General features: G+C 42.6%; 2 protein-coding genes across 5 annotated transcripts; one reads left to right on the forward strand and one right to left on the reverse strand.

Moving 5' to 3' along the window:
- The first annotated feature begins 5,222 nt into the window (after positions 1 to 5,222).
- On the forward strand, positions 5,223 to 9,254 carry LOC115023962 (semaphorin-4F-like). Its single transcript, XM_029455333.1, has 7 exons — positions 5,223 to 5,259; positions 6,365 to 6,400; positions 7,148 to 7,257; positions 7,370 to 7,521; positions 7,655 to 7,710; positions 7,800 to 7,990; positions 8,236 to 9,254. Exons 1-7 carry the CDS (start codon positions 5,223 to 5,225, stop codon positions 8,623 to 8,625), a joined length of 972 nt encoding a protein of 323 aa, XP_029311193.1. The 3' UTR covers positions 8,626 to 9,254.
- A 123-nt stretch (positions 9,255 to 9,377) lies between these two features.
- LOC115023900 (carbohydrate sulfotransferase 12-like) lies at positions 9,378 to 15,086 on the reverse strand. Of its 4 annotated transcripts, XR_003834058.1 has the most exons (7): positions 14,075 to 14,254; positions 13,409 to 13,522; positions 12,986 to 13,152; positions 12,446 to 12,589; positions 12,057 to 12,364; positions 10,991 to 11,341; positions 9,378 to 10,545 (listed from the first exon to the last, which is right to left on the reverse strand). XR_003834058.1 is itself a non-coding variant. In XM_029455244.1 (6 exons), exons 2-6 carry the CDS (start codon positions 13,509 to 13,511, stop codon positions 11,101 to 11,103), a joined length of 963 nt encoding a protein of 320 aa, XP_029311104.1. In that variant the 5' UTR covers positions 13,512 to 13,522; positions 14,716 to 15,086; the 3' UTR covers positions 9,378 to 11,100. The 4 variants fall into 4 exon arrangements, 3 of the variants coding, with proteins under 3 accessions (XP_029311104.1, XP_029311105.1, XP_029311103.1); XM_029455244.1 differs by lacking the exon at positions 14,075 to 14,254 and adding an exon at positions 14,716 to 15,086 and having other exon boundaries at positions 9,378 to 11,341; XM_029455245.1 differs by having other exon boundaries at positions 9,378 to 11,341; positions 12,986 to 13,149; positions 14,075 to 14,435.
- Positions 15,087 to 22,847: the final 7,761 nt, after the last annotated feature.

Raw genomic sequence — 22,847 nt, forward strand, 5'->3', positions numbered from 1 at the left:
ACCACATTATCCATATATAGGAATTTGTTATGCGCAGTATATTAAAAGAAACTTAATTTAAAATAAAATAAAAATGAATGTTCAATCATAATTCTGAAGGGGTTTTCTCCTGGTACTCAGGTTCGCCCATATTAGCCATATATTGACATTTGTTATGCACAATATAAACAACACTTAATTTAAAATAAAAACAAAAATTGAAGTTTAATCATAATTCTGTAAGGGTTTTTTTTCCTTTCTTCTCACATTTTGTCATCTAGTTTTGCTCCGACCTCCATTTGTCTACTGAACTGTTAACTTCCTCCATCCCCACCTGCTCCCACAGACACACAGACACTAGCATTACTGCACTGTAGCACTGCTACACTATAACTGCCCCCGGCTTTTACTCCCTGTTTTCATCCTTAGCTTTTGTATGTGAATTAGGTTTTATATGTGTTTACATTCATCCATCGTCCACCGCTTATCCGGGATCAGGTTGCGGGGGCAGCAGCTCCAGTAAGGAACCCCAATCTTCCCTTCTCCGGGCCACATCCTCCAGCTCCGACTGGGGGATCCTGAGGCGTTCCCAGGCCAGTGAGGAGATATAATCTCTCCACTGTGGAGTTGTTTGACTACCTCAGTGACTTCCATCAGGGAAATTGACGATGATCCCCCATCAGCTTCCAGCTCTGCCTCTACCATAGAGGGCGTGTTTGTCGGAATCAGGAGTTCCTCAAAATGTTCCTTCCACCGGCCGATAACCTTCTCAGTCGAAGTCAGCAGGGTCCCACCCTTGCTGTACACAGCTTGGATGGTTCCTCGCTTCCCCCTCCTGAGGTGCCGGATGGTTTTCCAGAAGCACCTTGGTGCCGACCGAAAGTCCTTCTCCATAGCTTCTCCGAACTTCTCCCACACCCGCTGCTTTGCTTCTGACACGGCAGAAGCTGCCGCCCTTCTAGTCCTTCGATACCCTGCAACTGTTTCTGGAGTCTTCCCGGATAACATAACCCAGAAGGACTCCTTCTTCAGTCTTCCCTGACCACCGGGGTCCACCATGGTGTTCGAGGGTTACTGCCCCTTGAGGCACCTAAGACCTTGAGACCACAGCTCATCACCGCAGCTTCGGCAATAGAGGTTTTGAACATCGCCCACTCAGGTTCAATGACCTCCGCAGGGATGTTTGAAAAGCGCCACCGGATGTGTGAGTTAAAGATCCCCAGGACAGGGGCTTCCTCCAGACGTTCCCAGTTCACCCGCACTACCCGTTTGGGTTTACCAGGTCTGTCCAGAGTCTTCCCCCACCCCTTGATCCAACTCACCACCAGATGGTGATCAGTCGACAGCTCCGCCCCTCTCTTCACCCGAGTGTCCAAAACATGCGGCCTCAGATCAGATGATACGATTACAAAATCGATCATTGACCTTTGGCCTAGGTTGCTCTGGTACCACGTGCACTTATGAGCATCCTTATGTTCGAACATGGTGTTTGTTATGGCCATTCCATGACTAGCACAGAAGTCCAACAACAAACAACCGTTCGGGTTTAGATCAGGGAGGCCCTTCCTCCCAATCACACCTCTCCAGGTGTCTCCATCGTTTCCCACGTGTGCGTTGAAGTCTCCCAGAAAGACTACGGAGTCCCCTACTGGACCCCCCCTGCAGGGCTCCATTCAGGGTCTCCAAGAAGGCCGAATACTCCGAATTGCGGTTTGGGGCATAGGCACAAACAACAGTCAGAGTTTTCCCCCCATAACCCGAAGGCGTAGGGAGGCGACCCTCTCGTCCACCGGGGTAAACTCCAACGTAGCGGCGCTCAGCCGGGGGCTAGTGAGTATCCCCACCCCGGCCCGACGCCTCACACCTTGGGCAACTCCGGAGAAGAATAGAGTCCAACCCCTATCCAGGAGTACGGTTACAGAGCCAAGACTGTGCGTGGAGGTAAGCCCCACCAGATCCAACTGGTAGCGATCCACCTCCCGCACTAGTTCCGGCTCCTTCCCCCACAGTGAGGTGACGTTCCACGTCCCCAGAGCCAGCCTCTGCTGCCAGGGTCTGGTCCGTCGAGGTCCCTGACCATCACTGCCACCCGTGTGACAGCGCACCCGACCCCAGCGGTTTTTCCCATGAGTGGTGAGCCCACAGGATGGATGGATGGGAGACACCACGTAGCATCTTCGGGCTGTGCCCGACCGGGCTCCGTGGCAAACCCGGCCACCAGGCGCTCACTGTCGGGCCCTCCCTCTGGGCCTGGCTCCAGACGGGGGCCCCGGGCTTCCTCCGGGCAGGGTTTCTCCTTTCCCTTCCCTTTTTTTCATGAAGTCGTTTTTGAACGTTTGTGTTTACATGTCCTATTCATCCACTGCACAAATGAATTTCCTCACGGAAAGTAAAGTTATTTGATTCGGATTCAAATTGAATTGTCATCACAGAGGACATGAGGTATCACTGGGTGCATCCCAAGTCTCTTATTTGATATAACAGAAACTCAAGTGCATCACTTTAAAGTGTATATTATATTTGTTTTCTCATTTACTATCTAGTTAAAGATCTGTGTTATTTGTAGATTTAAACAAAACGGACCAAAAACAACTTTCTTCATTTATAAGAAAGATTTTTCTTTCCATGATCTGTTATTTTTCCCTTTAACTTTTATTATGGATACAATTCAATTCAGAGATATTAGGAGAGTTTTTAGCAAGAAACATTTTTACATTTACATTATTAGATTTATCATTTCCATTCAGTCACATGTGAGGCTGATCATTCCTGAGCGTCGGGTTTGGTACGAATTACATAGTTTCTTTGAAACATTAAGCCTAATAGAAAATGTCCAGTGTTCAAAAGACACCGTATTCATATTCTGGGTTATTAAATAATGAATTCACAATCAGAATATCAATTAATATTGACGCAAATAATGCATAAAACAGACTACAGGTTGTTATTCAAGTGCAAGTGTCTGTACGGATAACTGTGTCTTTAATAGTATTAGCGCATGTGTGCAGACACAAACGCCATCAAAAGTCTCTACAGCTGTTAAAGCAGACTGACCATCAGCTGTGATCGCCCCCATCAGAAGCTGCCGTCGCTTCACGTGACGCTTCTAAGGAGAAGACGTCTCATTTGTCTAAAAACACATTTCCTCACGTTTCCTGTCTCCTTGCATGGTTTCCTTGTGGCTCTCCATTCATCCCAACGGGACTGACTGTGACGCAAGGAAAAGACGTGGATGCAATTTAAGAGACCTTGGATGTAGCTACCGGGCTCCGACCCCCAGGCTCTGCCGGGGAAGGGAAAGGTGGTCCTCCGCGAGGACGACGGCGGCTGCTTTAAGGTTGGCCGGTCGGTGGCTTTGAGGTTGGCCGGTCGATGGCACTGGACCCAGTTCGCTGAGGAGGCTGGCAGTCCAGCGATGAACTGCTCCAGTGCCACCTGCCAGACGACGTCTCTGCGGAGCTGGTTCCTGACTGGAGCCAGCGCCTGGCTGAGTCGAGGAGCTGCTGGGCGAAGGCGAACAGGCGGCCAGCGTCCTCGAAGGGCAGGATCCGGAGCCGGCAGCGGTGTCCCTTCGGTGTGCTGCCCAACCGGTCCAGAACCACCCTCCGGAGCTGGTCGTAGCAATGACTGGAGGACGCTGGCAAGCTGTGTGCGGCTTGCTGGACTTCCCCGGACAGCGACTCGAGGACGGGGAAGCTGCCCTCGAAGATGTCGAAGAAGGCCTCTGGGTCGTCCTACCCCGTCATCTTCTAAAGACCGATCGGCAGCGGCCGGTCCGGAGGGCTTCCTGGATTGCCCGCCTGGATGGACAAGCTCTGCAGCAGCTCCGGCAGGAGGACGCGATCCTCCCGCTGTCCACCAGCACCTGGCTCTGCTGCTGCTGTAGGGCGGCTGTGCCCGCCTGCATAGCGGCCGCAGCGGGCTCTGCGAAGTTCCCTCCTCTGTCATGTCCCTGTCCAGGCGCCAGTAGTGGACTACTCCTGTCCACAGTCAGGTAAATGACGGAAGGAGAGGAGGGATGGGGCAACAAACAGGCTTTAATGACAACAATGATAGCAACAGACAGGGGCCTCTCCTGCTCTGCTGCTCACGTTCCTTTTCCATGGACCCAGCCTACTGCAAGAGAACAGAACCAGGCTATCACCATGCTTTTATTATGTGAACCTGATTCCGTTCAGCTGTCTGGCCTCCAGCTGGGACACTCCCATCTCTCTCCAACAATTGGTGCCCTAACCTCACCCCACTGCCACATTGATTTTCTCCATATCGCCCAACTATATTGAAGTTCATTCTTTAGCATTCAATCACCAAAAACTATCATCATGCGATGTATAATTTCCACTTGATAGAACAGTTGGTTATCTAAACGTCACAACATTAGTGAAGCAACATTACATGTAAATTGTTTAACAGTTTCACTTTCTTGTAAATGTGTTATGTAACCCTCGGTTACTAAGAGACTGAAATAAACCGAATGACTCCTTTCACTTTAACTTAAGGTTTTGCACTTTATACACAGAGACTGATACAAATATAAATAATTATTCGTTTTATTAATAATTCATTAATAATTAAATAACTCATAATTTCTAACTTAAATAGTCACAATAGATAGAAGAGGATGTTGAGATTGAGAACATTATTCATGATAGCATTTCAACTAATGTGATTCGTTAAATCACCTGTCCATCTATAATGCTGACTAAGCAAGCCAATCCAAGTTTAGCTTCGCCCTCGGGTTTGCGTCTAGCAGGAAGTGACAGCACAGTTCTTTCTTTTAAACAAGAGACTAAGCAAAGGTAGCTGCTTGTGATGTATTTGGGATAAATAATAATTGATGTAACTTCCTTTGCCACACGTTTCCAAGATCATCGCCTCTTAAAAGACACCCTTGGTGATTTTTTAAGAATCTTTTTTGATTTAAATGTTTGTTTTAATGAAAAGATTGATGCTAAATTAGCCGTTGCTAGCGTGTTAGCATAGTTTTGTGTGTGGAGCTCATAGCCGGTCTTCTTTTCCCAGATTTGGAGGATACATCTGACATCTACACAGCCGCAGGTATCCCAAGATTCATTGCGCGCCCAGAGAAAGAATTTCTGACGAAATATGGCGCCCTTTGACCCAGCAGTAGCGGCAACTGGATATACTTTTAAATGTAAGTATTGGGTTTCAACTCGCTCGAATAGCTAACGATACAAATGGTTTAAAATCAAAGGACCTTAATACATAACATTTTCGCTAACATGACTGTTAAGTTACGGGACGTTAAGGCCGATGCTAGTTCAGCTAGCTGCTCAGCAGCTGCCGGCATCTGAACTAAGTTAGCCTTTTAAAGTAGAACTTTTTAGACCTTAACTTTCAAACCGAAGAGTTGTACATGTTGATTTATATTTTACATAGATTGTATAGATAATGTATACTTCATATTACCGGCTTGGTTTTCTGACAGTTGAATATCACTTCAAAAGTCCAGTGCAATCGTTCGGATTGATTATACATATTTTATTATTTATAATATGTGTACTTATTTTGCAACTTAATCTGCTTTTGTTTAGTGGTGTATAGCTAAACCTGCTCTAACATTTTGTTTTGTTTTAGGGAGAAGGAGAGGAAGGCAGAAGAGAGGAGTGTAGGGAGAGGATGGACAGACTCTTCTCTCTGCTGGAGAAACTTGTTGTCAAATGAAATGTAAATTAATTGAACTAAATAATATATATAATGATGAATATATTGTGTATTTAATTTACATGAACTATAAATGAAAGTAATGAAAACTTAATTGATTTCAAGGTTCAAGATGGATTTATTTTGTACATATGATTTATTAATTTACAAAAGGGATTATTTAATTTAGAAAACTACCTATCAATGAATGGAAATAAATGATTGAATGATTATTATAAACAGAAAAGTATTATAAAACAATATAACATTTACAGGACACGGCCGCCAAAGACCGCGAAGGCTGCAGCCCCTGAATTGAGACACAGCTAAACTTGTTATTTTATTATTGAGTTTAAACAATGTACACTTGAAATATACAAGTAAAGCTGGCTGTATAATGAAACATGGTTTGTTGAAAATGGACTACATGTGTGAAATAAGATGACAAATGATATTGAATTTAATATAGTTTATTGAAGATAATTTTAAAGACACTGTTAAACATGCTGTTTTGTTAATTAATATGAAGAAATGTATTGAGTATTAATTAGCATTTAATTTATATGTAAATTAATATGACTCTTGGCTTTATTGTCAAGGTCGGGTCTTTTTGTTGAGATTTGGAAGATTCTGGATTTGTCTGCAAAGCGACCCCTTGTCCTTGCTGAGGTGCTGTGGCCGATTGCAGTCTGGCGAGCCACCCATTGAGTGACCTGAACAGAGAAAGAGACTTATTTTACACCTATCTACGACAGCGGTAGGACAGTTAATTTTGTTTTCTTCAGACTGAATGCTTCTGGATTGAACTGATTGAACAGATTTGACTGAATACCATTAGTTCTAAATGACAGTGATTATTTGATTGTATTTATACTGAGTTTGATGTTGAAGAGTTCTAATTGTTATAGAAATATTTTTATGCATTTTGATAAGTTTTCTTTCATTTTAAGAGTCTGAAATAAGACATTGAGTTTAAAGAAACAAGTCCTGGTTTCTAAAATTAGACCCATAGCTTAATTACTAATAATTGCATAAAACCACTATCTTAAAATGATTAGGGATTACTAGACATAAATAATAATAATAACACTAAAATATAGGAATGAGATATTAATCAAATAAATAGGTAAAAGTAAATGAAACCAGGATACTCTTAAATAGCATAATTATTATATGGTAACAACTGTGAACAACTGTGACAAAAGCGAATAAGTATTTGTGTTTACATTTGAACGTACCTGCGGTGTGTTTTGTTCACCATTTCTGCACAATATCCATTTTCTCCTGAGAGACCTAGATTTTCTCATGCACTGGTCCATGATTGATTGATATAATTCTGTACTCGGTACTAGTGTTAGTTACATCTGTGAAACCCCCCCCCAATACTATTAGACATCACTTTTATAAAAGCAACGCTCGATCTAAAAGCATTAATTTTGATATGAAATAAACTAAATAATATGTTGTAAATGAAGTCTTCTCCATGTATTTGTGTGTGTTGCAGACCGCGGGGAGCTCCACCGGGTGGCAGTAGTGGGCCAGAACGCCACCTTACTGCAGGAGATTGCTCTGTTCACCTCACAGGAACCTGTCAATAATATATTACTGCACCAGGTATTTGCACATTTATTCACACACATGCTGCACAAAAACACACAAATATGCATATATTAATCTGCAGTGTTTTGTTGCTCAGTGATTGTGTAATGGTTCCCTGCGTTTCCAGGGCCTGGCTCTGGTGGGCAGCCCTCTGTCTCTGGCTCGTGTCCAGGCTGAAGGCTGCGCTCTGTATGCCGGCTGTAAAGTGTGTGGCAGAGCCAGAGGACTGGGCTGTGTGTGGAGCACAGAGGAGACAGCCTGCAGGCCCACAACTGCAGAGTGAGTACTACAGGAATATCAGAGAGAACTGGAAACCTTCCAAAAGTGAAAACTAAAGGACGACAGCAGCAGTATTGGGTTAGAAAATGGTTTAGTTAGGAGTACAAATGATCCTATCTTTTTGTGTGTCCAGTCCTGGTCCAGGTGATGTGGTTGACAACGCCTTGAGAAAGTGTGATAGAGAGGAGGGTAAGGGTATCTCATGTTATACTTTAATACTTAATACTCAAATATTCTCTCTGCCTGTTTCTGAGTCGACTGTCTTCTGTCTCCTCTAGGGCGTTGCAACCCGTCCATGAGGGAGCTGCGAGTTTCTTTGGGTCTGCGTCTCCTGTTGCCATGTGTCCAGCTGTCTCCCAGGCCCTGTAGCTGGGAGCATCCTCCCCACAGACACACCAGGCAGCACCACTCTGACCTGGAGGTGACTGTCACAGAGGACACTCTTGGAAAATACACCTGCACATGCCAGGTACACAGGCAAAACACATATGCAAAACTTAGCTTTGCATATTTACCCTGTTCCACTTTTTACTGCCGTAAGACACTTGGAAACTCTTACTGTACTATGAACTGCATTGGTTTTCCCCCACAATTGAATCATTATGTTTTATTTCATTTATAAAAAATATGTTGTTATTTACACTTATGTGATTTAATAGATGATTCCAATCAGATCAAACAGCTCTTCTTCTCTGTCATGTTGCTCTTCTCCAGGAGGCGGGACCAGGTATCGGAGACCCCACCCCAAAAAAAAAGAAACTCCAAGAGAGTGTGAAAGCCTGGCAGTTGAAATACAATGCAATGGAGCAGTCTGCAAAGGACCTGGCAGAGAAAGACTCGAGCTGGGAAATGAAGCAGACTGAACACCAGAAGTTGTTGAACCAGGTGGAGGAACAGGTCCAACAGAGGGATGCTGAAATCCAACATCTAAAAATGGATAAAGAAGCTCTCGCTCAGACGCTCACAGAGAACTCTAACATGTTGGTGAGCAACAACACTGAACTCCAAGACCCAGAAACACCAGAGCTTGAAGATGGAAATGAAACTGATGGAAACGAAACTGAAGGACGACAACAAGGAACTAGAGAAGAAGTTCAGAAATGACTTGACAGAGAAACAACCTGACAGAAATGACAGAGCTGGGAGCGTATAGTCAAAGTGTTGGAGACGCAAGCAAAACAGATGAATGTGAACATAGCCAATAAAGAAGAGAGCTGGCGCATAAAAGAAAGGCAAGTGCAGGAGGGGAAGACAAAACTGGAGGATCTCTGTCTGATCATGAAGACGAACAGCAGAGGTTTCTTTTCCCGCAAGAAGATGGAGATAAGGCAAACGGAGTCAGAGAACGTAAAACGCAAAATGTATGATCAGGACAAGAAAAAGAAAGAAGTTTGATAGGGAGAGGAAAGCAAATGCAGAGAAAATGGACAAGGGTTATTTGATCTGACTTGAAAGGAGATGCAACTACGAACAGGATGAGGCTGCTAGATGTTCAGCTGGTGTTCTAAATGTCAATCAGATCCCTTTTTCATGTCCTTCTAACTAAACCCCTCCTCTATCTACCTCCTCCATCTACCTCACCCCCTCCCTCTATCCACCCTTCGTCCCTCACCCCCTACCTCTCCACCCTCTCAATAATTTTTCCGAACGGGTTTTCTCCTGGTGCTCAGGTTCGCCCACATTAACCATATTCATTTTATATGCACAATATAAAATAAACTTAATATAAAATATTTCTGTACGGTTCTTTTTATTTTCTTCTGGTACTCAGTTTCGACCACATTATCCATATATTGACATTTGTTATGCACAATATAAACAACACTTAATTTAAAATAAAAACAAAAATTGAAGTTTAATCATAATTCTGTAAGGGTTTTTTTCCTTTCTTCTCACATTTTGTCATCTAGTTTTGCTCCGACCTCCATTTGTCTACTGAACTGTTAACTTCCTCCATCCCCACCTGCTCCCACAGACACACAGACACCAGCATTACTGCACTGTAGCACTGCTACACTATAACTGCCCCCGGCTTTTACTCCCTGTTTTCATCCTTAGCTTTTGTATGTGAATTAGGTTTTACATGTGTTTACATGTCCTATTCATCCACTGCACAAATGAAGTTCCTCACGGAAAGGAAAGTCATTTGATTTGGATTCAAATTGAATTGTCATCACAGAGGACATGAGGTATCACTGGGTGCATCCCAAGTCTCTTATTTGATATAACAGAAACTCAAGTGCATCACTTTAAAGTGTATATTATATTTGTTTTCTCATTTACCACCTAGTTAAAGATCTGTGTTATTTGTAGATTTAAACAAAACGGACCAAAAACAACTTTCTTCATTTATAAGAAAGATTCTTCTTTCCATGATCTGTTATTTTTCCCTTTAACTTTTATTATGGATACAATTTAATTCAGAGATATTAGGAGAGTTTTTAGCAAGAAACATTTTTACATTTACATTTTTATTTCTCATTATTAGATTTATCATTTCCATTCAGTCACATGTGAGGCTGATCATTCCTGAGCGTCGGGTTTGGTACGAATTACATAGTTTCTTTGAAACATTAAGCCTAATAGAAAATGTCCAGTGTTCAAAAGACACCGTATTCATATTCTGGGTTATTAAATAATGAGTTCACAATCAGAATATCAATAAATATTGACGCAAATAATGCATAAATACATTCTGGCCGTAGAGAAGGTCCCTGTGCCTCTCAGCAGGACACAGTAATCCGTATAAAGACAGACTGCAGGCTGTTATTCATGTGCAAGTGTTCGTACGGATAACTGTGTCTTTAATAGTATTAGCGCATGTGTGCAGACACAAACGCCATCAAAACGCTCTACAGCTGTTAAAGCAGACTGACCATCAGCTGTGATCGCCCCCATCAGAAGCTGCCGTCGCTTCACGTGACGCTTCTAAGGAGAAGACGTCTCATTTGTCTAAAAACACATTTCCTCGTTTCCTGTCTCCTCGCATGGTTTCCTTGCGTCTCTCCATTCATCCCGACGGGACTGACCGCAAGGAAAAGAAGTGGATGCAATTTAAGAGACCTTGGATGTAGCTACCCTATGAAGTGTGGAAATGCAAACCTTTTTGTATAATCCCGTTGAATGCCACATCTTTTTGCATCTTGTGTGAGTGAGACTGTTTAAATATTCCTTACAAGAATACTTTTTGTAAATAATAAAAGCTACCTTCCTCCAGCTGCTTATTTCAAAGTCAAAGTCATTTACTAACACAATAGGAAAGTACATTTGAAAGAATGTGGAAACATGCAAGAATTGAAAACCTAGTGTGCAATCTACATTTAGTCAGTTTTATTATTTATTATTTATTTGATTATTTTAGCCAACCCTTCGAGTGGGAATAAACGGAGTTGAAATGAACATATCTCACTACATCTTAGTGTCTAGATTAGGGTGGTGTAGCGTAGAAATCCTACATGTACATACTTACAGTGCTTATAATTACTGTTTCTCAGAAAGCCAGGTCAATTGTTTGTCATGTCCTTTAGGGATTATTTTTTGCTCAGCAGTGAGTTGGTAGTGAAGAGTCATAACTTCCTTTCAACCATCAAGCAACTCAGCAGGCGTAGTGTAGCCAAACAGCCTGAAGTCCCCCTCATAGAGCTTGTACAGCTTCCTCCTGTCCTCTAGGGGCACTCTGCTGAACCAGTCCAACACGAAAGCAGGGGAAGTCATGTTTTCATAGGAAGGAGGGAACCTAATGTCGCCCTCCAGCATTAAGATCTTCAGCAGCTGTTCAGCATCCTCCTGAAGAGTCTCCTGATGGCCAACAAAATCATACCTGACAGGTAAAGCAAACCAATGTCAAACTACAGCTAAAATGAGCATTGTTTTGTATTAACATTGAATTAATTGGTCATTTGTGGATGTTAATCAATGTTACACACCAAGATCAGTTCACTCATCATGAGAAGTACTATCCAGCAGATGAAAACTGTTTAACAGTCAATATCTTTGGGGGTTAGTTGCCTTAAGTCCAGGGACTAAAACATATTTCAGCCTCAGCTGCAACATTTTGAATTTTCTTGTTTTGAATTGGTCCCCCTTGTAAATCCCCTAACTTTATGAAAACACAATTCTAAATCACCGAAGTACAGATTCAAAATACTACATGGGAAGTCACAAGATTGAAAGTAAATCATCTAGGCTGAGTCAATTCAGGGAACACATGAACGACTGGAAAATGGGGTCTTGTATGCTGACATTTTTCTGTAAGATTGTTTGTCACATTTTCCTCTCTGGAGTTATGTTTTCTGTTAATGTTGTTTCCTTCAGTGATGTCTCACTGCCACTCGAAAATGTATAACATTTTTATTCAAATGTATTTATGTTGTTTAAAGATATTGACTGTCAAAAATCTGTTTCTAAAAACCCACCATGTGTAATTTGTGTGTATTTGTAGAATAATAATTCCTCTTTAGGTCAATAAACCATTGAAACGGCCCAGTGGACATTTTCTTTAAAGCTGCAGCCCTGCTGGAAAAAAATGGGCTTACTGTATTAGGCAAGGGTGGCACAGGCGGTGCATCTGCCTCCAGTGGGGTTCAAATGGCTGCTTCTCCTCTGTCTGCGGGTCCAGCAGGTACTGGATAAAGTTGTGAAATGAGGCATGCACCCCAGATGCAAACGCCTCGTCCACTGTCTGTGGCGGATCCGGCTGGTTGCCATACAGGCGCAGAATGTCCCGGGCAAAGTTTTCATAGAAGTACTGATTGTGTCGCTGGAACTTGTCTCGGTAGGCGGAGATGAGACGGACCAACGGGTCCCGGACATACAGGAACTTTGTGTAGTGCTTCAGCTTTGCCTGTAGTCAACAAAAAAGTATACATCAACACTTTCTGTTTGTAACTGTAAGAACACTTTGGATTTCATTGTATGGACTGACCTTCATCTCTGGTCTTGGGAAGCTGTTAAGGAGCGTGAAAGTGTTGGGCATGTGGACTAAGTCCTTGGATATAGAAATGGGCTCAGGATATGGCTCAGTCTTGTTCAGGGCAAACATGACTCTCTTCCAGTTGGTGCACGCCACCTGTTGATAAGAACAATACTATGAGTCTACAGCCTATAGCGGCAGGGTAAATAATAAGTGCAGTGCAGATTACTGAAACTCAATTCAATTCCTGGGTGGAAAAATGTCCGACTACGAAATAGCCGATGGGTTCCGGGATTGCATTTCGACCAATGCGTTCCACGCCTTTTACTCTCCACATGGACTGTTGACCTGCATGCAACCTGCAAAGCCCGCTCAAACCTGATTGGTCAATACAACTTTGACTACGAACGGAAACCAGAACGCTTCCGATACCCACAGATTCTCCTTTCATATGCAGATATCTAGATTAAAAAAGGAGTACATCGAGCATGTTCTTAAACGGTACCGTATGTTCACATTGTGTACTATAGGTGTGCTGTGTGTTCATGCCACCTTGGGAATGTAACAGTAGATGATGCCGTGTTTGTCATCCACAATGAGGTTCTCCAGCTCTTTGTCACTCGTGTCTTCTAAACTGTGCTTAAATGCCTCTTTGTCACCGTCACACGTTTCTCTGAGCAGCTGCTTCCTCAGTTCCTGCAGCTGATGGATCCGCTCTGCTGTGATAAGAATGTGTTGTACATATTTATCTTTCTCAAGCCCCACTTGGCTAAAGAAATGTTACGTTAAAAGTAAACCATGTTAATCCAAAAGTAAGTAATAAGAGGTGCGGTCGCAGCTCCACCATCTAACCCATTCAATAACTCTAGATTATTTTCACAGGCAGTGGAGCACAAACAAAAGAAAACGCATCAGGAGCAGGATGCTCTGCAGGAACAGGATGCACAGCAGGAACAGTGCGAAACAAAAAGGTACCTTTCTTTTCTTGTGACATGTCCCATCGGTAAAAGGTCAACATGATTAGAAACATGGATCCCACAAATCCGAGGAGCAGCTGGAATCCTTTGCATGCTGCCATGTCAGCTGGAGCTGTCAATAAATATTATTCTATGAACAAATCATTTTGTGATTAAGGGTACATTTCTCCTCAATTATTTTCCTGATTTTAAATGCTGTGTAAATAACAGCCACAAAAGATACACACACAGACCACTCTGTAAAACATAACACTCAGTACAGAGTATGATTCCTAAATCCACAATTAAATTGAAGCTGAAGTCGCATGCATTTGGTTCAATGTTCTTCAGATTAAATAACATAATTAAACACAATCTATTAGTAAGTCTTGGAGAAAGGGACATCAAGACCAGACATCACAATAAAAAACACATTAAATAAGAAAACATAAGCCTGAGATAAAAAAAAAAAACAACCAGCCAATAATCACACACCATTCACCTTGCTAAGAGCTACAGAAATTCAAGGCATTTCAATAACAAACACACTTTAGTACATGAATAAAACGCAACCCATCATGTCTCACTTCCATGTCGCCATGATCCGTTTAACTGACTGAGAGACCATCAGTGTTATTTTGCCACAACCTTAATATCACACATAATCAATCATCCCGTCACTCACCGTGCAGCAAAGGTCTCTGATCGATGATCTGATGATCTGAGAGTAAATCTCTGATCCGAACCTCAGCCTAAAGAAACCTGTCGGGATACTGTTTGCATCCTAACTTTATTAGTGCACTGTGATGACTGTGAAGTGAACAGAGTGAACTCTATAAAGCAGAGGTCAAAACAAATATGACTGTTTATGGAGAACTGCAGCAGCAAATATTGATCCTGCGACTCAGCCATGCCTCCTTGTTTAGTGACGGACAGGTGCTTGGTCGCGACCTTCCCAATTATGTAATCGGAATTATTTTTTCAAACGGACTCGTAAGTGAAGAAGGATTTAAAAAAATAAGCGCACATCACTACATGAACGGTTCAATACAGACTATTTAGTGATATTGTTTTTGGTGCCGATGGAACCGACCTCTTTGGTTCAGACTGAAATGTCTTGATAACTATGGGGTTGATTGCCAAAACGGATTTGAATAGTGCCAAGAGGAGGAACCATACTGACTTTGGTGACCCCTGATGTTGCCTCTTTAAGATGTCAAATTATTCTGTAATATATTTCTGTGAATTGATGCAAAGCAGGGGTATGAAGTAGGATGAAAAGGAAATACTCAAAAAGTACATTTATTCTGTTTCATTTACACAAACCTTGTTTCTGACCTCAGCTGTATCCATGTGATGAAGAAACTGCTTCTTTCTGCAGCAGCCAAGAGTCTAGTTACTTTACTGCACTTGTACCGGTCCCCACACAGTCACCACAACAATGTATAATGTAACAAACACTGGAGTGTTCCTCCACTGCATAAACAAATGCATTCTTTAAAAAAACAGTACATGTGTCTGGTTGTAAAATGCACAAACAGTAGGCATAATACTTCTGGCTTTATTTATAGGCAGATTTCTTATCTGAATACAGTAAATTAACCCCCTTGTCTCTTCAGTTACCCTCATCGACATCACAAATGTGCCTTTCATGACTTTCAATAGATGTATTAATACTTTCATGACTGAAGCATCAGTTAGACACATGAGGATGTGGTTTTAACCATGACTGAAGCATTAGTTAGACACATGAGGATGTGGTTTTAACCACATCCTCATGTGTCTAACTGATGCTTCAGTCATGAAAGTATTAATACATCTATTCAAATACAATGTAAAACGGTGACAGGAAGCAAGCAACAGGTGGCAGGAAACTGAATTCAAATTTACTTTCAACGTGAAACACACACACCCAGAACAAAACAGCGACACATTTCACATCCCTGTCCTTCTCTAACATCATATTTTATATCAAACAATTAAAAGAAATTCATGATTTCAAGGCCAGTGCATAGAAACATGAAGCTGCACAATAAGACAGATAAACCTTACAGATGCATTAGATGCAATATCAGAGAGAGAGGCACTGATGGACATGGAAGTTACAGTTCATCTTTATGCTCCTCCAGGGCTATCAATTTCTTCACTAGTCCCAGCTTCCGTTCATTACACTCAATTGTTGCATCCAACTCCTCAGTCTGCTCATTTATCTGAGACATGGTTGTCTCCATATATCCCCCCAGTACCCCCAGTGGTGCAAAGGGACCCTGGGATTCTTCCGGAAAGTTTTTCAGATATGCCCTTATTGGGTCAAAGAGGCTCATGAGCTCTGAAAGGATGGCCCTTTGTGCCTAATGTGGGGGAGAAACACGTCATGATATAGCACCAACTGTTTTACATGAAGTCAGGTACAGTTCTGTTATCCTGTTAGAGTATTCTATCACTGAAGTTACTCCAAACCCTCTAATGTGAGCAACATGGAAACTGACTCACCTTCACTTTGTTCATCTGTTCTTCTATTTCCTTGATATTCTCCTGGAAATCCATCGTGAGAATGAGAATCAACATGCAGTTACATTTGGGGGCATATAAGGACAATATAGCTGCACATTAGCACATATGACTGCAGATTAAAAAATAAACTTAAGATATAAAACTAAATGTTTATTTGTTTTCTATGGCAATGGGAAGTAAAGCAACATTTTATTTACCAGTTTGTTGTCTATCAGTGAACTTGTGAGGCAAACCAGACTCAGCAGAGTGAAGAGGAAGAACAGTCCACCTCCTCTGCGTCTGCACAAAGCTGCTGCTGCCATCGCTGTTGTAAACACAAATTCATAAAGAATCAATGAAGAATGGAAAACATTTTCAAATTGTAATATTTTAAGGGTTCACTGTATATAGGATCTTAGAGTAAGTTACATTACAGTTCATTTAGCTGACGCTTTTGTCCAAAGCGACTTACAAAAAGTGCAAACAATCATGAGGATCCAACTCTGAACAGCAAGAATCTTGCAAGTACATTAGCTTCAAATAAGACAAACCAATGTAAGTGCAACATACAGAAACAATAGAATACGAATTCAACTATTAGCTACAAATAAGTAACATTTTCTGATTTTACCTGTGATGTGAATATAAGGAGAGGTGCTGTACCAGTGATGGATGAAAAGAAATGATGAGATGAAACACCACACAATGTTTTATGTACTCCTCGTGACCGTGTATCTACCTGATACTCCCTTTTTAGTTTTGCATACAGAAATAATGTGACAGTTTTACTTCACAGGAAAATGAGAACATGTTGAGCAACAACAATGAATATAGGAAATTACAAATGTGTAACTGAAACGGTTTGAGACTTGTTTGTTGGTTATCTAAATGTCACAACATTAGTGAAGCAGCATGATGCACGTAAATTGTTCAATACCTGGATAGTTTCACTTTCTTGTAAATGTGTTACATCTGTGAAACCCCCCCCCCCCCCCTCCCCCCAATACTATTAGACATCACATTTATAAAAGCAACGCTCAATCTAGAAGCATGGTGTTTTAGAGCAATACTTTGAGTGTTTGGTTTTCAGGATGTAAACTTTCCAGTTGTAAATAATGACAATTACTGATGGTTTCTGTTCTTTGTTGTTAGGGAAAATGTATTCTTTACTATGAACACAAGGGGGCAGTATTTCATTATAACGATGTTAAACCTCTCTGGGAACCATCACCTTCTCGTGGTGGAGAGGTTTGTGTGTCTCTATGAACCTGAGAGCTGTGTTGTGCGAGCGCCTGGTGGCCGGGTTTGCCACGGAGCCCGGTCAGGCACAGCCCGAAGAAGCTACGTGGTGCCTCCCATCCATCCATCCTGTGGGCCCACCACTCATGGGAAAAAGCGCTGGGGTCGGGTGCGATGTCACACGGGTGGCAGTGATGGTCAGGGACCTCGACGGACCAGACCCGGGCAGCACCCTGGCTCTGAGGACGTGGAACGTCACCTCTCTGTGGGGGACAGACATTAAATTACTATTTACATAATTTGTTCTCTGTCACAGTATCACTGATTTGTTCGAACAAATCAGAATAAATCAGGTGACCATCAATTTCAATCCCACATTTGTATTTTACTGTATTCTACAGTTTTATTTACATCTTTTGTGCAGCTTTGTCATCTAGGAGTTGTGCTTTGTGTCTCAGAGTACAGAGACAATACCTACACCATATTGTTGCATGTTGGTGTATTCCTGTCAAGTGAAACTGCCAAATTCTACTTCTCTGAAAATGAAACTAAACAGACTGTCTGAAGTGGTAGAGATACTAAGGAGTGTCTCACACACTTTCAGACGTGTGCAGAAGTTCTTTACAAAAGAAATGCAGGAGGTGGCTCTAATAGTGAATGCTCAGTGCCCTTTTTATTTTGTGTAGCTTCTTTAATGGGCTAAAAAAGTGAATTTGAATTCAGTTTCCTGCACTGTTGCTTGCTTCCTGTCACCGTTTTACATTGTATTTCAAAGAGCATTGCTTTTATAGATGATTAATGGTTTTAACTACAACAGACTGAAACCCTTTTTTAAAAACGGTATTATTATGCAACTTGTAATGTGTAACATAAATCCAATGTGTCTAACTGTGATCAAAAGGAGAAACGTTTTATCTGTGCAGGTAACATTCATCCAGAGTCACTTGCACTGTCTCTGATCAATACAAATGAATACACAAGTCAAAGTGTTCTGCATAAAACTTTCTCACAGCAGACATTTTGACTCGTCGTAGGAAAAGCCCAGGTGTGAATATAACAGATCCACTGTTCGTGTTATTTCAAACACCTGTGCTTTTCCAATTGTGACAAGTAAAAATGTCTGCTGTGAGAAAAGCTTACTGCCAACAGGTTTAACATCCATCCATCGTCTACCGCTTATCCGGGGTCGGGTCGCGGGGGCAGGAGCATCAGTAAGGAACTCCAATCTTCCCTTCTCCGGGCCACATCCTCCAGCTCCGACTGGGGGATCCTGAGGCGTTCCCAGGCCAGTGAGGAGATATATCTCTCCGCAGAGTCCTGGGTCTTCCCCCGGGTATCCTCCCAGCTGGACGTGCCTGGAACACCTCCCTAGGGAGGCGCCCAGGTGGCATCCTTACTAGATGCCCGAACCACCTCAACTGGCTCCTTTCAACGTAAAGGAGCAGCGGCTCTACTCCGAGTCTCTCACGGATGGCTGAGCTTCTCACCCTATCTCTAAGGGAGACGCCAGCCACCCGTCTGAGAAAACCCATTTCGGCCGCTTGTACCTTTTGATCTCGTTCTTTCGGTCATGACCCAGCCTTCATGACCATAGGTGAGGGTAGGAACGAAGATCGACCGGTAGATTGAGAGCTTTGCCTTCTGGCTCAGCTCTCTTTTCGTCACAACGGTGTGGTAAAGTGACTGTAATACCGCCCCCGCTGCTCCGATTCTCCGGCCAATCTCTCGCTCCATCGTCCCCTCACTTGCGAACAAGACCCCGAAGTACTTGAACTCCTTCACTTGGGGGTAAAGGCTCATTCCCTACCCGGAGTAGGCAATCTACCGGTTTCCTGCTGAGAGCCATGGCCTCAGATTTTGAGGTGCTGATCCTCATCCCAACCGCATCACACTCGGTTGTGAACCGATCCAGTGACTGTTGAAGGTCACAGACGCCATAAGGACCACATCATCTGCAAAGAGCAGCGATGAGATCCTCAGGTCACCGAACTGCAACCCCTCTCCTCCACGACTACGTCTTGATATCCTGTCCATGAAAATCATGAACAGGATTGGTGATAAAGCGCAGCCCTGGCAGAGGCCAACATTCACTGGGAACGAGTCCGACTTACTGCCGAGTATCCGGACACAACTCTCGCTTTGGGCGTACAGGGATTGGATGGCCCCCAGAAGTGACCCCCTCACCCCATACTCCCGCATCACCTCCCACAGTATCACCTGGGGGACCCGGTCATACGCCTTCTCCAGATCCACAAAACACATGTAGCGTGGGCGGGTTTGCCACGGATGGGCGTACTCCCAGGCCCCCTCCAGGATCCTTACGAGAGTGAAGAGTTGGTCTGTTGTTCCACGGCCAGGACGGAATCCGCATTGTTCCTCTTCAATCAGAGGTTCACTACCGACCGAACCCTCCTTTCCAGTACCTTGGAGTAGACTTTACCAGGGAGGCTGAGAAGTGTGATACCCCTGTAGTTGGCACATACTCTCTGGTCCCCCTTTTTAAATAGGGGAACCACCACCCCGGTCTGCCAACCCCTAGGCACTGTCCCTGACTTCCACGTAATGTTGACGAGGCGTGTCAACCAAGACAGCCCCTCAACACCCAAAGCCTTCAGCATTTCTGGACGGATCTCATCAACCCCTGCATCTTTGCCATTGTGGCATTGTTTGACTACCTCAGTTACTTCCATCAGGGAAATTGACGATGATCCCCCATCAGCTTCCAGCTTTGCCTCTACCATAGAGGGCGTGTTAGTCGGATTCAGGAGTTCCTCAAAGTGCTCCTTCCACCGGCCGATAACCTTCTCAGTCAAAGTCAGCAAGTCCTCAGAGCCAGGGTGCTGCCCGGGTCTGGTCCGTCGAGGTCCCTGACCATCACTGCCACCCGTGTGACATCGCACCCGACCCCAGCGGTTTTTCCCATGAGTGGTGGGCTCACAGGATGGGAGGCACCACGTAGCTTCTTCGGGCTGTGCCTCACCAGGCTCCGTGGCAAACCCGGCCACCAGGCGCTCGCACAACACAGCTCTCAGGTTCACAGGTTTATCTACCTTCGCACAATTATAATTTTTAGGCCTTTTTTATACTTATTTTAGACTCATTCTGCCAGAAATGTTCTATTTTAACCCAAGAAGGGAGCGCTCCTCGCACCAGCACTATCCTGTCAGAAACAAGAGGCTTCATGGACACTCTGGAGGGGGGGGGGGGAGGTGAACTGATGCTGAACTCCAGATATGAGAACATTAATCTCTCTAGTGAGACCACCTGTCTCTCCCGTGAACAACCATCCGTGTGAACGAAGCAGGAACTCACTCAAACTAGTTATTTGTGTATAAATACCATGGAGGAGGATTTTACTCCTCTGAGCAAACATACGACAGATTTACAACGTTTAAGAAGTTTTCCTTTTAAGGCTGGGAATACATCAAATAAACTAGTGTTTATGACGGGGTGTCAGACCACATCTAAAAAAGTGTGTTTTATCCAATTTCTTAAAATGGAATTATGTATGTCTATTGGCTATTGTCTATTGGCTCTGGTTGAGCTGGTTAAAAAATAAAGAAGTCAACCAAACACTGATCATTTATTGTCCTCTTCACAGGTTTGTATGCACAGGAATTATGTTATCAGTATTAGCCACAATAACTGTTATTGACTTCACACTGCTAAGAGTACTCCAGTTTTATGTGGATTCCAGTGGTTGGTTAAGCTGTGTTTGGTTTGTGGGGCAGCACATCGATTGATGCTCATGTTGCACGTTAGAGATGGAAATGTCGGCCCAGCACGAGTCTCACAGCGTGCTAAAGGGGTGGAGAGTGATGTTAATGGAACATCAGCTGGGACAAAAGGAGACAGACGCTCTGGGGCATGGGATTAGGAGGGAATAGTCCCACTAAAAATGTGTGATGTCTTTGTTATTGTTCCTTTGAGCATGCAGGTCAGTACAGGACTGTGAGCAGTTCACGCTGGAATCTGATATTGGTCAGGTTTAAAAAAGTAAGCTTGTGCCACCAGCAGCCACTGTACCTGTAAATTATAGTTTAAATACCTGCCGTTTTTAAACATGTACATATCACTCTATAAATAAATATAAGTCCTTTGCATTGCTGTCTCACTCTGTGTTATTGTTGTTATATACATATACTGCTTTGTATATATGTTTATCAAAGTTATGTTTAGTTTTACATTGTACAGCTTTGTTGTCATTGATTTTAGGTTTATGTCTATTTCTGTGTTTAACTCAATACAAACCACAGCTAACACAATATAAACTACAGCTAACACATATCTGACACAATACAAACTACAGCTAACACTAAAGAAACAACAGCTAACACTAAAGAAACTACAGCTAACACAATACAAACTAAAGCTAATACAATACAAACTATAGCTAACAATACAACTACAGCTAACAAACTACAGCTAACACTAAAGAAATTACAGCTATATCACAGCTAACAATACAAACTACAGCTACCACGGTACAAACTACAGCTAACAATACAAACTACAGCTAACACGGTACAAACTACAGCTAACATGATACAAACTACAGCTAACTCACAACTAACACAATACAAACTACAGCTAACACAAACTACAGCTAACACAAACTACAGCTAACAATACAAACTACAGCTAGCTCACAGCTAACTCAATACAAACTACAGCTAAAATCATAGCTAACACAATACAAACTATAGCTAACAATACAAACTACAGCTAACACAAACTACAGCTAACACAATACAAACTACAGCTAGCTCACAGCTAACACAATACAAACTACAGCTAACACACTACAGCTAACACTAAAGAAACTACAGCTAACACGATACAAACTACAGCTAACACAATAACTACAGCTAACACAATACAAACTACAGCTAACACAATACAAACTACAGCTAACACACTACAACTAACACTAAAGAAACTACAGCTAACACAATACAAACTACAGCTAACGCGATACAAACTACAGCTAACGCGATACAAACTACAGCTAACACAATACAAACTACAGCTAACTCAATACAAACTACAGCTAACACCATACAAACTATAGCTAACACAATACAAACTACAGCTAACGCAATACAAACTACAGCTAATGCGATACAAACTACAGCTAACACAATACAAACTACAGCTAACTCACAACTAACACAATACAAACTACAGCTAACTCAATACAAACTACAGCTAACACAATACAAACCACCCCTAAAATCACAGCTAACACGATACAAACTATAGCTAACAATACAAACTACAGCTAACACAAACTACAGCTAACACAATACAAACTACAGCTAGCTCACAGCTAACACAATACAAACTACAGCTAACACACTACAGCTAACACTAAAGAAACTACAGCTAACACGATACAAACTACAGCTAACACAACAACTACAGCTAACACAATACAAACTACAGCTAACACAATACAAACTGCATCTAACACAATACAAACTACAGCTAACACAATACAAACTATAGCTAACAATACAAACTACAGCTAACACAATACAAACTACAGCTAACACAATACAAACCACCCCTAAAATCACAGCTAACACGATACAAACTATAGCTAACAATACAAACTACAGCTAACACAAACTACAGCTAACACAATACAAACTACAGCTAGCTCACAGCTAACACAATACAAACTACAGCTAACACACTACAGCTAACACTAAAGAAACTACAGC

The sequence above is a fragment of the Cottoperca gobio genome, chromosome 18 (assembly GCF_900634415.1).
Source record: "Cottoperca gobio chromosome 18, fCotGob3.1, whole genome shotgun sequence".
Taxonomy (NCBI): domain Eukaryota; kingdom Metazoa; phylum Chordata; class Actinopteri; order Perciformes; family Bovichtidae; genus Cottoperca; species Cottoperca gobio.

Bases quoted from the DNA above. Each gene is read 5' to 3' on its own strand.
- LOC115023900 (XM_029455244.1), bottom strand. From the start codon at position 13,511: ATGGCAGCATGCAAAGGATTCCAGCTGCTCCTCGGATTTGTGGGATCC. The intron at 12,590-12,985 runs GTGGCATGAACA...TCTTATCAACAG, and splicing joins TCTACTGTTACATTCCCAAG to GTGGCGTGCACCAACTGGAA. The intron at 12,365-12,445 runs GTCAGTCCATAC...TGTTGACTACAG, and splicing joins TCCCAAGACCAGAGATGAAG to GCAAAGCTGAAGCACTACAC.
- LOC115023962 (XM_029455333.1), top strand. From the start codon at position 5,223: ATGACTGTTAAGTTACGGGACGTTAAGGCCGATGCTA. The intron at 5,260-6,364 runs GTTCAGCTAGCT...TGACCTGAACAG, and splicing joins GGACGTTAAGGCCGATGCTA to AGAAAGAGACTTATTTTACA. The intron at 7,711-7,799 runs GTAAGGGTATCT...TGTCTCCTCTAG, and splicing joins AAAGTGTGATAGAGAGGAGG to GGCGTTGCAACCCGTCCATG.